This window comes from Dipteris shenzhenensis, chromosome 4 (genome assembly GCF_047967505.1).
Source record: "Dipteris shenzhenensis isolate YYH24624 ecotype China chromosome 4, Dip_SZ_1.0, whole genome shotgun sequence".
Taxonomy (NCBI): Eukaryota; Viridiplantae; Streptophyta; class Polypodiopsida; order Gleicheniales; family Dipteridaceae; genus Dipteris; species Dipteris shenzhenensis.
This window is the reverse complement of record NC_141599.1, coordinates 14,635,392-14,651,735: the sequence shown is the minus strand read 5'-3', so window position 1 is coordinate 14,651,735 and position 16,344 is coordinate 14,635,392. Positions and strand designations below refer to the sequence as shown.

The 16,344-nt window shown below is 48.1% G+C and overlaps 1 protein-coding gene across 1 annotated transcript in view; it reads right to left on the bottom strand.

Moving 5' to 3' along the window:
- Nucleotides 1-16,344, bottom strand: part of LOC147902502 (TOM1-like protein 9) — a 134,854-nt gene that overhangs the window by 37,072 nt on the left and 81,438 nt on the right. Inside the window, exon 6 of the mRNA XM_087373547.1 lies at nt 11,252-11,333. Coding sequence (XP_087229673.1) covers nt 11,252-11,333 — 82 coding nt within the window. The remainder of the gene's footprint in view (nt 1-11,251; nt 11,334-16,344) is intronic.

Sequence of the window (16,344 nt, the reverse complement as noted above, 5' to 3'; positions counted from 1 at the left end):
TCGTGCATAACCCATCCAAAATGGGAGCCCAAGTCCCTGACAATCGGCCGCAGCTCAGCAGCAAGACCTGGAAAAACTAGTGTCACTGGGTGGCGAGGTATACGGAACCGAACATCAAAATCTGCTGCGCTGAATCCACGGTACCACGGGACTATCATGATAATCTTTCCATCCACCGATGTGAGGGAACCGGCAATCAGGTTGCTCGCAGCTTTCTCATTGGAGAGTTTGAGCCAGAAGATGCCCCTTCCCATAAGGGCCACCTCCTCAATATGGCCATCCTCTAGCAGGAGAGTGGACTGGAGCCAGTCCCTGATGGCTGATCTGGAGGGAGAGTGTCCAATGACTCTACCGTAAACGGAGGTACGGGCAAAGTCAATGGCAACCTCCTGAACACGAGATGATTGTTGCTCTGTCAGGATAACGCGGTAGGCATCTGGAGAGGGAGGGTCCGACTGGGCCTCCGGATCCGGGCAGGGGGCCGCCATACCGCCAAGACTAACTGCAAGCTTCCGATGAAGAACAGGCTGCCACCCCAAAAGGGGGGACGAAGCGGGAGGGTGGCGCCTGGGTGTGGAGGGGATGGTTGCGGAGGCGGAGGGTGGAGGCGGGGTGGAGAAGTGGAGCAGAAGGGCGGGCGAGGCGAAGTGAGGGGGCGTGGGGGGGTCGGGGCGGGGCGGGGTGAAGGGTGCGGGGAAGGCGGGGGGCGCGGAAGGGCGGGGGGGGGCGGGGTTGGTGTGGCGGGGGCGGAGGGGTGAAGCGGAGGGCGGGGAAGCGGAGTGGAGGCGGGGGGGGGGGGCGGAATGGGCGGGTGGAGCGGAATGGAGGCGGGGGGGAGCGGAATGGAGGCGGGGGGGGCGGAATGGGCGGAATGGGGCGGAGTGGGGGCGGGCGGAGGCGCGGGGGACAGGGGGAGCGGGATGGGAGGCGGGTGAGCGAGGGGGTCGGGTGAGCGAGGCGGGTGAGCGAGGGGGTCGGGTGAGCGAGGCGGGTGAGCGAGGGGGTCGGGTGAGCGAGGGGGTCGGGTGAGGGGGAGGGTGGGCGGGGGGCGAGGGCGGAGAGGCAGGGGGCGGGGGATGGGAGGCGGGTGAGCGAGGCGGCTGGGGATGGGAGGTGGGTGAGCGAGGCGGCGGGTGAGGGGTAAGGCGGGCGGGGGGCGAGGGCGGAGAGGCAGGGGGGGGGTGGTCGCGGCGAGGGGGGGGGCTAGGGAGGGGAGGTAGCGATAGCGGTGGGGGGGGGAGGGAAGCTCGCAGGAGCTACAGAGACAGAGATCTGTGTTTGTTGATTGCCCAAACACTTTTGACGTCACTGTGGGATGGAGTACATGAGGTATCATATAATATCATAGTGAGCAGAAAAAATACATAAAGGGCTCACTACAGGGGAGAGGGAAGTATAAGGCTGAAAAAACTGGTATCCATGTATGTGGCGGGTCCTTTGTATTCACAAAGAGATACAAGAGAGATAGATAGGCAGAAATAAGAAAGAAAGAATGAAAGTTTACTAATGTGTACGAAAGACAGAAAGATAGAAGGGTCTATGAGACTGAGAGGAAAAAAAAAGATACAATGAAAGCTAAGGGGTGGGGCCACTAAACGAGCCAAACGTTCGTGTCTGTGATGAGAGTAAATAAATTCGCACAGAGAGAGAGAGAGAGAGAGTGAGAGAGAGAGAGAGAGATTACCGTCTTCGGGAGGTGTCGCAGGCTTATGAGACAGTATAATATCAAAGCAACTCATACAAGCCTCTATGGGCTGAGGCCAAGGGCTCACTAAGGCCCTTTGATGAGTAGTTACTAAGCTAAGCACAAGAACTCAAAGCTCAAGACTAATACTCAATCTCCGAATCAAGATACATATCCAAGTGCCACAGCGGCCCTCCTATGAGCTGCGAAAACATTTTATATCTATGTTTGCCGGGTCGTCTTCTGCTGTGGTGGGGAGTCACGGTCACTGTGATCTCTGTATCCAGTAGGTCATATCAAGAGTGACCCCTCTACTCAGGCGATCCCCTCCAAGTAGAACTCCAATGGGCTGAACCTTCATCGTGTGTGCTTTGGTCCGTATCTGCATCGTGGGTAGCCCCTGCATTTCTGGCTGTACATCCCCTCGTCACCATCTCATCCCACTGACCCACACGGCCCTCACATCATCCAACTCCTCTACTCCGTCATGTCTTGGAGCAGACTCAAATGCGTAAGAATCTGTGACGTGCCTAGACCTTGGTCTGTCCCCGTCTCCTCCTGTCTGATCTAACACACTAGAAGTTCTCCATGTCGTTGCATCCCTATCAGGTAGAGACCAACACGGACTTGATCCTGGAAGTGAATCAGCCGGACAAGTGGCCCCAAACCGTGTCCCTTCTGAAAGAGACAATGGTACCATCCTCACTGGGCAGGCACACAACAAATGCTCCTCTGTCTCCACCTCACCCGATGTGCATAATCTGCAAGTTCACTGCTCAAGGTGTACCTGTAGCTCTCCTGCCTCAATCCTCAACTGATGGGACAAGACCCGTATCTGCCCGATAACAATCCTCAGGCATGTCTGTTCTCCAGATACTAGGGTCTGATAATCACTCCATCCTCCAATATTCTCAAGAAATGGTCGCGGTAGAACTGGATCTTGGTAGGGAACCCCTAGTCCCTCCCCAAGTTCGTGACATATGGAGCTGGAGTAGATTAAACATAATACGGTTGATCTCATCCCGTGATATCAAGGGATTAGGGACATCCAAGCTGTACTAAAAGGGGGGACGACGGTCTATTTGAATACCCTGGCTGCTGTCAAACCATTTGGATATGCATGTGTACCAGGCCACACCCTCACCTAGTTGTATGGATGACTCCAGTGCCAACCTCATCCCAGACCCTGTGAAGATAAGTAACCGTCTGGAAGATGGCATCAACCTGAAGTGGTGTCATGGCAACTTTGCCTACACGATCTGGTGGTGACTGAGGGCTCACTCCGAATCATCTTGGATCCCATAATAACTTGTAGCCTCTCAAAACATCGCCACGGGTCACTCTCCCAGAAGGGTCTTGCGTACATGGTTGTTGGCCTCACTAGTGTGTCAAACAACCAGCCCTTCATCGGGGGTTCTGGAAATGTGCCTAGAAGCACTACCGCGCGAGAGAGAGAGAGAGAGAGAGAGAGAGTGTGTGTGTGTGTGTGTGTGTCAAACAACCAGCCCTTCATCAGGGGATCCTGGAATTGTGCCTGGAGGCACTGTCACTCTAGAGAGAGAGAGAGAGTTGTATTAACATCTTCAAGATGCCTCACGGGCCCATGAGACAGAGTACACTCAACAAACAGCTCATACAAGCCACCATGGGCTGAAGCAAAGGGCTCACTAAGGCCCTTGTTGCTGAGTGCTAAACTAAGCTAATGATCTCAAAAACTCAGAAGCACACTCTTCGAGCTTTCAGGAGACTCCATTGGCGGGTAGTGTGAAAGCTCCGAGGACATATCCAGGAGTCATGGTATCTCTCCGATAGGAAACAAAGATGTCATGTATCTGTAGCTGTCGAGCTGTCAAGGGGGTCGTGGTCTCCGAGATCTCTGTATCCGATGGGTAGCATCAAGGGTGACACCTTGGGTTGGTCAGTCAGTGGGCAGAACCTCTATCGTGCACGCTCTGGTCCTCCTCTGTGATGCCCTCCATGTCGGCTATCTCCTCATCCTCTACTTCGTTGTGTCTCAGAGCTGAATCAAAGGCATAAAAATCAGTGACGTGTCTCTATGCTCGCTCAGTGTCCCGTGGTGTTGTCTCCTATTGTTTGAGCTGATGTAGCAGAGTCTCCCTGAGCCACCGCATCTCCATCAAAAAGAGGCCAATACATAGAAGTGGATCAATCGGGAGTGTGGTCCGAACCCGCGCCTCTCTTGGTAGAAGCAATGGTAGCATCCTCAGATCTCATAATAAGAATGCATAAGGAGTGCTCCTCTGTCTCCACTACTGTCAGTGTTCATAACCTGCAAATCCGTTGCTCTCTACGTATGCTTGTGTCCCTCCTTGCCTCGATCCTCAACTGGTGAGACGAGACTCGCATCTATCCTATGGCAATCCTCAGTGCGAGGGTAACTCACATGTCCTCCAGATACTGGGGCCTGATGATCAGTCCATTATTTGCTATCCCCAAGAAGTGGTCCCGGTAAAACTGGAACTTGGTAGGAAACTCTTAGTCCCCTCCCTAGGTTTGTGATGTATATATCTGAAGTAGATCCAACCGTTTGATGCGGTTGATCTCATCTCGTGGGATCGGGGGGGACGGGGAGTCCAGACTATACTGAAAAGGGGGGGGGTTGAGGTCCATCTGAATGCCCTGAGACCAAAACCATTTGGAGATATGTGCATACCAAGATGTGCTGATCCTGCTCTCAGCTAGCCATATGGATGACTCTAGTGCAAGCCTCGGTAATCTCTATCGAGGTAAGGCCCATAGCCTGTGTAGATATGTCACTGTCTGGAAGATGGCATCAATCTGCAATCGTGTCATAGTGAACTCAGCATGAATGATCTGGTAAGGAACCAACGGCTTACTCCTGATTAATCTGGACTCCATGACAACATGTAGCCTCTCAAATTTCCGCCACTCAGCTGTCGGTAAGTCACATCCTCAAAAGGGAGATGTGTACATGGCTATCTGTCTCACTAGTGTATCAAAAAGCCACCCCTTTGTCGGGGGGTCCTGGAAGAGTTCTGGAAGCGCTGTCTCTCCATCTCAACTAAGGCTCCATGTCCTCGCGTGAGTCGTGCCCAAGCTGCATGTGTCATCATGAAGATAGGCCTTGTGAAAACTGCTCCGAGATATGTATATGTCTGTACTATCTCCATTGGCTCCCCTCGATACGTGAAGCTGTGTTGCCAAAGTACTGCTCGTGAGGTGTTAAAAATCATGGATTTCCAGTTGTGGAGCCGACATGACGCAGCCCGTACGTTCTGTGCAGTGAACAAGAACGTGGTGGGCCTACGTAATGAATACAAGTCCGGTAGTGTCTGCATCGAGACATCATAGAGCGAGGTCGCATATGTGTGCCAAACTCCTGAATCATCAATATCCACCGAAAATCTTGTGGAGCATTTTGGATGATGCAAGGATCATAACTCACAACCCACCCTTTGTTAACTCCTCCATCAAGTGCTGCATATGATGGCTGAACACAGTTAATGCCTCCAACTGCTCTGTGATGATGACACAATGTATTCAGGCCAATTCCAACCTTTTTGTCGCTGATTCTCACGTCCTCTTTCAACTTTGCCAAATCCATTGCTAGCTCTTGTTCTAGAATCCCACTGACGGTGCTAGAAACATGGCCTGTTGTGAATAGGGATGGGTGACTTACCCGCAAAGAGGAGCCCCCATGCAAAGGTGGGATCTCCCCCTCAAAAAGACATGATCACCTCATCCATCCGATGTGAGAGAAAAGCTCGTCTCTTCCCACGAGGCACTCGGCATAGCATCTGTTGTGCCTCAGTCCTTGTAAGACACCCCAAGGCCTGCTCCCGCGTGACATAAGATCTCATCTCTCGATAATCCTCATCGACTCATAGGTTCTAGGGCATCTTCCTTGCTGGGGAGCGTGAGGTAGATCACGATGCAGGAAAAGATCTGGCTGCAACATCCTAAACCACTAATACTAGAATGTCTGAGGAATGGGCAAGGTCTGCATAGTCCTCAAGAGGGTCTGGAAGCTCATGGGCTAGGTGACTCATGTATCCTATGTCAAGATTCTGATCAACGTGTACATGGACCCGAGTGGAGGCTGGTGGGGCCTGCCCAATGGCCAGCATGGGCATCAAGACGCTGAAAGTCAGATAGAAATGGTAAGCACCTAGTGGGGGGGCAGGCATAGTGAGATCATGTATATGTGACACAAAAGAGAGAGAGAGAGAGAGGACAGCACTATTATTTGGGCATTCAGTTTGCTCATGTTGAGGGGGGTATTATGATGTCACAGTCCAAGTATATTGGACAGCTCCTTGATCGTTTTCAGTTTGAGGATTGAAAGCCAATCTCTACTCTAGTGGACCCTAGCTTCAAATTTTCAGCTCATGATGGGAGCCCACCATGTGATTTCACTCTTTACCAGCAAGCTGTTGGATGTCTCATTTACTTATGCCACACCAGACCTGACTTACAGTATGCAGTATCCCAGCTCAACAGGTTCATGCACATGCCTAGTTCACAGCATTAGCAGGCAGTGAAGAGAGTCTTCAGATATCTCAGAGGCACTCAGGATTTAGCCCTCTTCTATGGTGATCAGGGTTCACTTATCATGCATGCTTACACGGATAGTGACTAGGCAAGTTGTTCCGACACCAAACTGTCACATACCGGCAACTGTTTTTTGCTTAGCAGTTCATGTATCTCTTGGCTCAACAAGAAGCAACCAACAGTTGCCACATCCAGCTGTGAGGCTGAGTACAGGGCAGCCATCACCACTACATTAGTGTGTGTCTAGCTTCAACAGCTACTTACAAATCTTGGTATCCGCCAGACATCCTCCACTATGGTCTACACTGACAGCCAGAATGCTTTGGCCATTGCACGTAATCCAGTGTTTCATGCGCATACCAAGCACATAGAGGTTCACTATCATTATGTTCGAGAGCGGTTGTCAACAAGAGAGATAAAGTTGTCCTACCTTCCCACAGAGGACAACATAACAGATATGTTTACAAAGGCACTTCCTCGTCCCAAGTTCGAAGTCTTTCGACACATGATCTAGCATGCCTTGTACATTCATAGGTGGCTGTATCCCTTGGGATGAACATGTTCTTCAGCCCATACCATGGAGGGGGGTTCGTAGGCCATCTTTTCCCGATCGTATTAATGCCCTCTGGGCCCTGGTATGTGCCATGTAGCTTTAGTTATTGGCACTTAGGCCACCTAGTACTTTTAGTGTCTTATGACACCTAGTACTAGTGGTATCACTAGGACACTAGGTCCTAGGGTGCCCTTTTATTGTACTTTGTACTTTCATTTCATTAATAGTTCACGTGACAGCTTTCACTCCTTGCTCCACTCTTTGCATTTTTTCGCTTCCGTGAGCCTACAACGAAGGGTATGGTCTCCTCCACCTCTATATCCGAAGAGCAATATCAAGGGTGGGGTGACACCTCATCTCGTGCGATATTGTCTAAAGAGAGCAGAGATGGGTCAAACCACAATCGTGCATGCTATAGTCGCTCTCTGTGTCATGTGTGGACTGCATCCCTCGGTCAGTCGCCCCTCTTTGCTGATCCATGCTACTCGCATGTCTACTACCTCCTCATCCTCCCACTCCTCTATGTCCCGGAGCCATCTCGAATGCATAGAAGTATGTAACATGTCGTTGTGACCGGTCTACCTTAACACCCTATGGTGCTATCAATACATGCTGCTATCTGATCTGTTGTAGTAGCGTGTCTCTAAGCTCTTTGATTAGGGAGTCAGTGGAGCGCGTCCCGTACATTCAATGTAGCGACAAGTAACATGTCATGAGCTTGGGCATAGACGACATATCAGGCAGTGTCTACATCGAGACATCATATAGTGAGCTCGCATAGGTGTGCCAAACCCCTGGATCCGTGATGGGATAAGCGCCTTCCCTTCGGATAAGAGACCCCATCCAATGTAAGGGTCTCCCCCTTGAAAGGATCATATCAACTCCTCTATCTTGTGAGTGAGGAAATCCAGCCTCTTACGACATATCATTCATCGTGCAATCCGTTGCGTCTCATGTGTCCCCAAGGCTTGCTCAGGTGTAAGATAAGATCTCATCCATCTACACTCGTCATCATATAAGGGATTCTAAGGCATCGTCCCAGCTATGGCCAGTGTCACAAGAAACGTTTCATCTGTTTCGCCGTTTCGACAGGTTTTGTTTCGTTTCGTTTCGTTTCGTGTTGTCAGACGAAACAGATAGGTTTCGAAATGATAATATGTATATTCAAGGATAGTGGCTACTAAGATATGTTATACTCAAGTTTAAAGTTAACAAAGAGGAATATAAGTCAAGACACCCCAAAAGGATATTGAAAGCACCAACACATTCTTCAAATTTATTTCAAGCTTACAATCTTGATTCTCAAGTTTCAACTTTAGATAAATCAATCTTTAAGGATTGAAAAGTAGTCTAGAATCTAGATATATGAACATTGAATCATTGAAAAAATGGGAAATTTTTGTTTAAAAATATATTTCAGAATTTGGACGAAACAGCATTTTGTGCACATCGTTTCGTCTTCTTTCAAAATGTTTCGTGACAAAACGTTTCGTCCTGCGTTTTCATCTAACTATGGCTGTGGCATATGTTGTAGATCATGTCGTGAGAAAGGATCTAGCCACAACGTCTTGTACCACTAAGACAAGGATATCTGAGGCACGGGTGAGGTTTGCAAGGTCTACATCATCTCCAAGTAGCTCATGCGCTAGATGACTCACGTAGACTGGATCAAGGGCATGGTCAAAGTGGACCTAGACATGGGTGGGTGTGGGTGGGGCTCCCCCTGTGGCCGTTGAGATGCTAAAAGCCAGGTATGAGTGACCAGTGCCAAGCGGGGAGAGAGGGACTATGAAATCATGTATCCATGGTAAAAAGGTCAAGGTGCCCATCAAATAATCCATTGTACTGGTACCTCCACATGTGGGAAGTAAGTGAGCCCCCCCCCCCCCCCCTTCCCCGATAACGGCCATCTCTGGAGACCATTCTATATAATCAAGTTGTGGACAACTCCCATGTCCAGTAGATGCCGCCCATAACCAATCACATGTGGTGCATATGCCAAGTGTCTCACTATCCCAAGCTTTGCTGGGTCTAACTCTGGTACTGAGAGAGAGAGAGAGAGAGAGAGAGAGAGAGAGAGAGAGAGAGAGTTTTGTTAAGTTATTTACTGAAACAAAAGAACCAACAGTGCTAACCCAAGGAAACAAAAGATAAGCCAAGGCAAACGTATGAAAACAAAACAAACATCGAAACACAAGGAAACAAGCTGCAGGGCTGCCACATAGGCAGCATCAGGCTGCCATGTGGACAGCATAAGCAGCAAGGACAGGCTGCTGACAAACCCCAGATCGTGGGCAGAAAGGCCCATAGGTTGGGGCAGGTACAACGACAGCACAAAAATAAAGGTGGTGAGGAATCAACTATCATCAATTGATGAATAGATGGATTAGGGGTGGATTGCTAGGCTTTTGATTGGCATGCTCTAAAGAGTTATAAAGGTTTTGCAACAACTATGATTGCAGGGGGGCACCGGACGCTTTCAAGGAGTTAGTGCCAAGAAGAAGTTTGGGAGAGAAGTACAACAGAATCCAAGACAAAGCCTTTGTTGCACAGGACAATAGCAAGGGCATAGGGAAGGGCAAGCCTTGGAACAGCAAGCGCGACAACAAAAAGAGGAATGACAAACTTGATGATGAGGATGACCCTTCATCTAGCTGGCTGAAGAGAAGCAAGGAATCCAATCAAGAGTCGGAGGAGTCAAAACCAGCAGCCAATGTGGTAATAGAAACAGGGGAGCTTTTATTGGTGACAACTCTGAGCATTGTTGAGATTAGATAACTTGTTTGTATGTCTGACATTGAGAGATGGTTGAAGAAATGCTTCTACTGTGACCAGCCAGGACATTTTGCAAAGGACTGCAGAAAGAAAAAGCCTGGCTGAAGAGAAGCAAGGAGTCCAATCAAGAGTCGGAGGAGTCAAAACCAGCAGCCAATGTGGTAATAGAAACAGGGGAGCTTTTATTGGTGACAACTCTGAGCGTTGTTGAGATTAGATAACTTGTTTGTATGTCTGACATTGAGAGATGGTTGCTCAGATTGTTCTGGGAACAAAGCTGATATCACTTGCATTTGGGAGAAGTCTTGGAGAGGACCTCAAGGATCAGAGTCAGATGGATGCAGGGAAACTGAAGATGGCACTGCAGACAAGCATGCAAAAGGGTGGATTCATCAGTATGTATACTCTTGTGCATACATTCAGACTTTAGTAGCATGCTATGGGCAAAGTCTTTGCTTAGTGCTTCTCAGGTGTTGAGGGACTGGAGGGTAAAAGCCCTCCTAGTAGGCAGAGGGGGAAGTCTTGTTGCCTCTTCAAAGCTCAGTTGCAGGTTCCTAGAAGGAGAACATGATGAACCTATTGAAGCCTTCATGGTGGACACTGGAGATAGGGACATCTATAGGTCAAAAAGTATACGATTTACTAGAGGATTGCTCAATTGAGAGCTCATCTAATGCTTATGGTCCAAGACGTCTGGAAAGACACCTCACCTGAAGATCTGTGTGGATCAGCCATTGGGATTGTTCAGGTGAAGAACTCATTTGTGGATATTGCTAGAGTGAAGACAAGTTGAAACAGACCTTGGAAATGTAGTGCTTGGCAGGATCCAGGCTGTCCTTAGATTCTAAGGGGGACAGCTGGATAATATTTGTGCCACAATTGCTCGATATTTTTGGTGCGTTTGTGATCAAGAATGGTGGCTCCATTGACCTCAGGTATTACGTGGATTGTACTTGTGTACCAGGGACCAGACCTGGAGGAACATGAGCTGCGAGTTCAAAGACTATGATCGAGGACATCTCCGACTTGTTCCAGAGTGCTTCTCAGTGAAAGCTAATGAAGCATTTGCATCAACGTGTGGGTCATGATGGGGCGTTGGGATTATCATGGTCACATCCCCACTGGTGAGTCCCCAAATGACATGGCAGATGCCACGTGGGCAGAGAAATGAGCCATGGGGCTGATCTGAGAGAATGTGCAGGGCTGCCACATGGGCATTAGCAGCAAGGACAGGGCCTTGTCCCCATATTGGGAAAAGGGGCCCACCACAGGTTGGTGGGCAGGTACCAGGAACAGAGCAAGCAGCAGAGGCTCTTGAACAGCACACTTTTGAACAGGCCCACCTTATTGTGATCTACAAAATTAAGGGAGAAAGTTAAGGAGAGGGTCCCCATATAAAAAGCTTCTATACACAAATAATTGAGCTTTCCATATCTGTGTAAGCCTCCCTCCCATCCAAATGTAGGGACAAGGAGGCAATCCCCATTTGATTTGCCACTTGTGAGAAACAGGTATGGCCCTGTACTACATTATTCTTATTTGTCCACATAACTAGTTTACAGTTTACACATCCCTTCTTCAAGTGAAAGAAAACCAATACAAAACAAACACAAACTGTTTCTAAATGTCAAAAGTAAAGTCTTCACTTTCATTCTCAATGTACACCGCTTTAAACAATCATAAAACACATCAGGGAGGAACATTACCTCCTTATTACGAGGGTTTAAAGCATTTAACATCTCAGCAAGCACATCCATCCCACTTCGAGCAATATGTATCTCTGTCAGGCTAAAACACCCCCCCCCAAAAAAAAAAACACACAAATGACCAAAATGATTAGATGACAGAATGCCAAGACCTATCACCACAAGAAAACTTAACGCTAATGTCTCTACCGCTCCATGTACAAGAAAAGCTGCCATACATGCTGCACTAATTTAGGTTCAAATTTATAAGAGAGCTCTCAACCCCCACAAACAGAGTAGGTATGCTGAGTCCAGAGATCCTACCCTCCAATATCAGGGGTCTAGTTTTTAAATGTCATCTTTGTCAAGAGCATCGTAAAGTCTTTAGGATCTGAGAGAAGGTGATTGAGAGCATCTAGGTAGTCTGAGAATTCTGATAATCGGCACTATGAGTGGTTAGGTTAGGAGCTTGAAGGCTCATGCATCTGAAGGCCCCAACTCATACTGAGAAGCAGATAGTTCGCAGAAGATCTCCACGGTTTGGGTTATCAAAGCACCAAGATTTCTCAGAAGACCACGTAGCAACCACAACAGGAAAGTACTTGCAATTGATGCTCTAGGTGTGTGGTCAACTCCTTCAAGTATAATGGACACATGGACTAAAGGACAAAGACTGGATTACCTGAGACATATGTGTTAAGATTCGGCGGTTCCGTACCTTGCCGTACATCCTGTCAGCAGCAGCTTGTAACTAGTCCGTACCCGTCCATACTTCTCCATACCTCCGTCTGTACCTCTCCGTACAGCCCGTCAGCAGCTGCCTGTTAGCAGCCCTCCACCTGTCAGCCCTTTGCCTTAGCCAACAGTTACCTCGGCTAGCAGCCCAAACACATTAACCCTAACCCCGAGTTGGGCTAAACCCCCAACTCAACCCAGGGGTTAGGTTATAAGCTAGGGATTGGCCAAGTCCCCCTCAACTCCTTCAACCTCCATCAGGACTCAGTACTACTCTACAGTTGCAGCCATGACACCCTCTCCATATGCACGGAATTACCAACAAGAAGGCTCAAAATGACCCATCCTTGGGCAACAAGATCAGATTTTTTATCTGCAACACGCAGGAAGAGAGCTACGATTGGAATTGGCAGAAGTAAAGGCTCAACTTCACATTTTGGAAGGGAGGCTCAACTTCACATTTTGGAAGGGCCTGGTAAGCAGGCAGTAATTGATGAGGCTGTACAATCTTGTAAGGCTTCCCCTCCTACCCCGCAGCTAGTCTCTACAGTCAAAGATCTTGTTCACATTGAAGTACAAAGTGACTGTGGAAGTGGACACCAAAGCAAGTAAGTCTGATATTCAAGCAGAGATTAAAGAACACGAAGCTAGATGTAATAATGCACTGAAGATTAGAACAGGGGGACTCCCAAAAGATTGGTACAAAGAGGAGGACAAATATAGTGAAATATTGACAAAGATTAGAGCAAGCTTGCCCAACATTGAATGGGTAGATGATGATGAGCAGGATGATGACGACTCCAGGCCAGCTTCTATTATGCACTATAAAGGTCATGCAATCCTTACACTGAAATCAAAAGATATGCGGATCAAGCTTCTTCGACAATCCTACAAGTTGAAGGGTACCAAAGTATGGATAGTGTTGGAGATATCATAGTCAAAGAGTGTGGTGATGTGATATGATGTGATGTGTGTGTAGCACTAGGTGATCTAGTCTTGTGTGAGTGCCACGTGTCATCATGGGACTTATCCCATAAGCACTACGTGCTAGAGTGAGTGTGAGTAGCCTATATAAAGGCTAGTACTTCACTTGTCATTATACACTTGATGAATGAATGAGAGCCTTTCATTATGTCTTCATTTGAGCATTATTTCCTCACTCCCTAACTCTCTCTCTATCTCCCTTCACCATGTTTCTAACATGGTATCAGAGCCACTTAGCCTTGCCATAGCCATAGCTGCCACGACCTAACCCTAACCCTAATTCGAAACCCTAAATCTGCTCAACTGCCCTATTTTCGTCTCTGCTGCCTTCTCTTTTCTACTGGCTCATCCCGCCTAGGGTTTCTGCACCACAGACCTCCATTGGTTCTCCTTTTATAGTCGCCTTTGCCTCGCCTCTTCTTTTCTGCACAGCCGCCCTCCATAGCTTGATTTTCACCCTGTTTTTCTTCTCCATAGCCAGCCGCCTTCATTCCTAGGTGCTCTTGGAAGCTCTCCTGCCTGCTGGTCGGGTCATTTCCCTTGGTCAACCTGCTGATGCTGCCATCTTTGCTTCATAGTCGGCACCTCCAAGCAACTCCAGCCCTACAGCCGACCATCTGTCTGCCTCCAAGTGCTGCGTGGTGATCAGCCTCTTCAATTCGGAGCTTTTCCAGCCTCTCCACGTGCTGCTATGTGCATTTCGGAGCAGACCAAACCATCAAATTTTTGCTACAAGCTTCTACAGCTGCATTACTTCAGTCAACTTTGCTTTCAGACCTGCCTGAGGAGTTTTTTTAGAAGTTCCAGCCTTCAACCAGCTGCTCCAGCAATCTCTAAGATCATTTCCTCACCCGACTTGTCCATGTGAGGATTGTTTGTGTTTTGGAGCCTTCTGCCAGCCGCCATATTTGCTGGTCTTCTCAGCTTATTGCACGCTTTCTGGAAGCCCTCTTTCATTATGACTTCCTTCTCTTCAAGTTCCCTACTCGTGGAGAAGTTCAAGGGGGAAGGCTTCCCCACGTGGCAAACCAAGATGCAACTATTGCTGATGCATGAAGGAGTTTGGGATGTTGTTGAGGAAGAGCGTCTTGAGACAACTAATCAGCAACAACGCAAATTATGGAAGCAGCAGAATGACAGGGCCATTGCTCTTATTGGTCTTTGCTTGGCCGACTCTCTCATCCATCATGTGGACTTCAAGTCCACTGCTAGGGAGGTTTGGGATTGCCTTGAGAACTTCTTTGGTAATAAAATCACCGACTCTAAAGTCTTCTTGAAGCTCAAATTTTATGATCTGAAAATGGAAGAGAGTGATGAGTTGAGTGATCATCTAGCCCAGTTTCAATCTCTTGTTCAACAACTCTCAAGTTTGAAAAGTGATCCTGATGATGAAGATAAGATGGCCGGCCTTTTGAAGAGTATGCATGGCATTTCTCGCATTGAACACACTCTCGAAATCCTTCATCTTGCCACTTGGTGGCCCTCCTCATTGAGAAGGATCGTCGCAATAAGAAAGCCACTCTTGCCTCTCCTATTGATCATGCATTTGCTTCCACAAGCAAATGGAAGACCAACAAGAACATTATTTGCAGGTTTTGCAAAAGGAAAGAACACATTGAAGCCCATTGCTTCAAGAAGAAAGCACAAGACCAAGAGAAGCATCATGCCAATCTTCTAGCCGAAGACGAAGCTGAACCTAAAGAGCCCCACAGGAGATACATGCAGCTACAGTAGAGGTTCATGGCCTCTCTCTTGACGACGAGGATCCATTTGACCAGGGTTGGGCTTTCTAGGCCCCTATGCTATATGTGTTTGTGTTGAGTCACATAAAGGTTCTCAGCCTTGAGTTGTCCAAATTGAATGTATTTGGAGTCAATAAGAGGTACTCTACCCTGGGTTGTCCCCCAAAAATGCTTGTATTGTGTTTCACTTTGGTTGATGGTATTCACCACCCAATTCAGAGTAAGGGGGAATGACGAGTGATGGTTTGCCCTTGCCGGTCGCACGCTGACTGAGAAGTCACTATCACACAGGAGGTGTTGGATAGTTGGACTTGCTCTTCGCAGTATTGCGGTGGAGGGGGGATCAGTCTACTCTTGCGTGTTGGATCTCACACCTCTTTGCTCTGAAGGGGGGTGTTGGAGATATCATAGTCAAAGAGTGTGGTGATGTGATGTGATGTGTGTGTAGTACTAGGTGATCTAGTACTAGGTTATGTGTGTGAGTCTTGTGTGAGTGCCATGTATCATCATGGGACTTATCCCATATGCACTAGGTGCTAGAGTGAGTGTGAGTAGCCTATATAAAGGCTTGTACTTCACTTTTCATTATACACTTGATGAATGAATGAGAGCCTTCCATTATGTCTTCATTTGAGCATTATTTCCTCACTCCCTAACTCTGTCTCTATCTCCCTTCACCATGTTTCAAACAGATAGCAGAGGAGCTTACACAAGCTCAACTCAAGAATAAGGCAACTGAATTAGCTAAAGTCAGGGCTGCCAGAAATGATGGAAAATGGGCAGTTCACTGTGAAGGCATAGCCCTAATCAGAGAGTTTAAATCAAAACCAAAAGACTCTCAATCTTAAACTGATGTATGGCTGTTTACTCTTTCAAACTATTATGCAGGTACTCTAAATAATGGGGGTTGTGTTTGCACTCCTTGGGAGCTGCCATGTGCCCTCCCTATAGCAGATGTACTAGAGGGTTTCTTGCTGTCCCATAGACCTTTTTGGTCTCCAGTGGACATTAATAGTCTCTCTCTCTCTCTCTCTCTCTCTCTCTCAATCAGTTCTGTGTTGGGCTCTACCTGCTTGAGATGCGCCAATAGAGAGACACACTGATGCAACATGCCAGAGAGCAGAATGGACTGATGCCACAAGTTACTATCGACAGATCGCAAACCTTTGTCACAAACTTCTATGCATCGGAGTCAGCTGCCAGTGTAGCTGAGGGAGAGGAGCTTGATGAGATGAGAGCATCATGGATCAGTAGCAGGACTGTCCACCAGGATGCGGTCAGACAAATGAAACACACTCCACGTACAACACGGAGAGAGCCCAGAGTACGCACAATCGAGGTTTGGCCTCTCTCATCCCTTCTCAAAGGTGATCGCTAGAGACGAGGCATCACCCTTGACGTAGCCCACCGGATCTAGAGATCCAGGAGACCACGCCCTCCCCCACATCGCGAGACAGCTCGACAGACAAATATACGAGAGCTTCTCACATCTCATCAGAGTGCGGAACCTAAGCATATACTAGGAGTGCTAGCCCTGAGCGCCTGACACGCTTCTGTTACTTTGCTACTAGTATTTTGTTCACTAGCTGAGCATGTTAGCGTTTTAACTTTTGCTTTCAGTTCTCAGCAAGGGTCTTAGTCAACCGTTTGCTT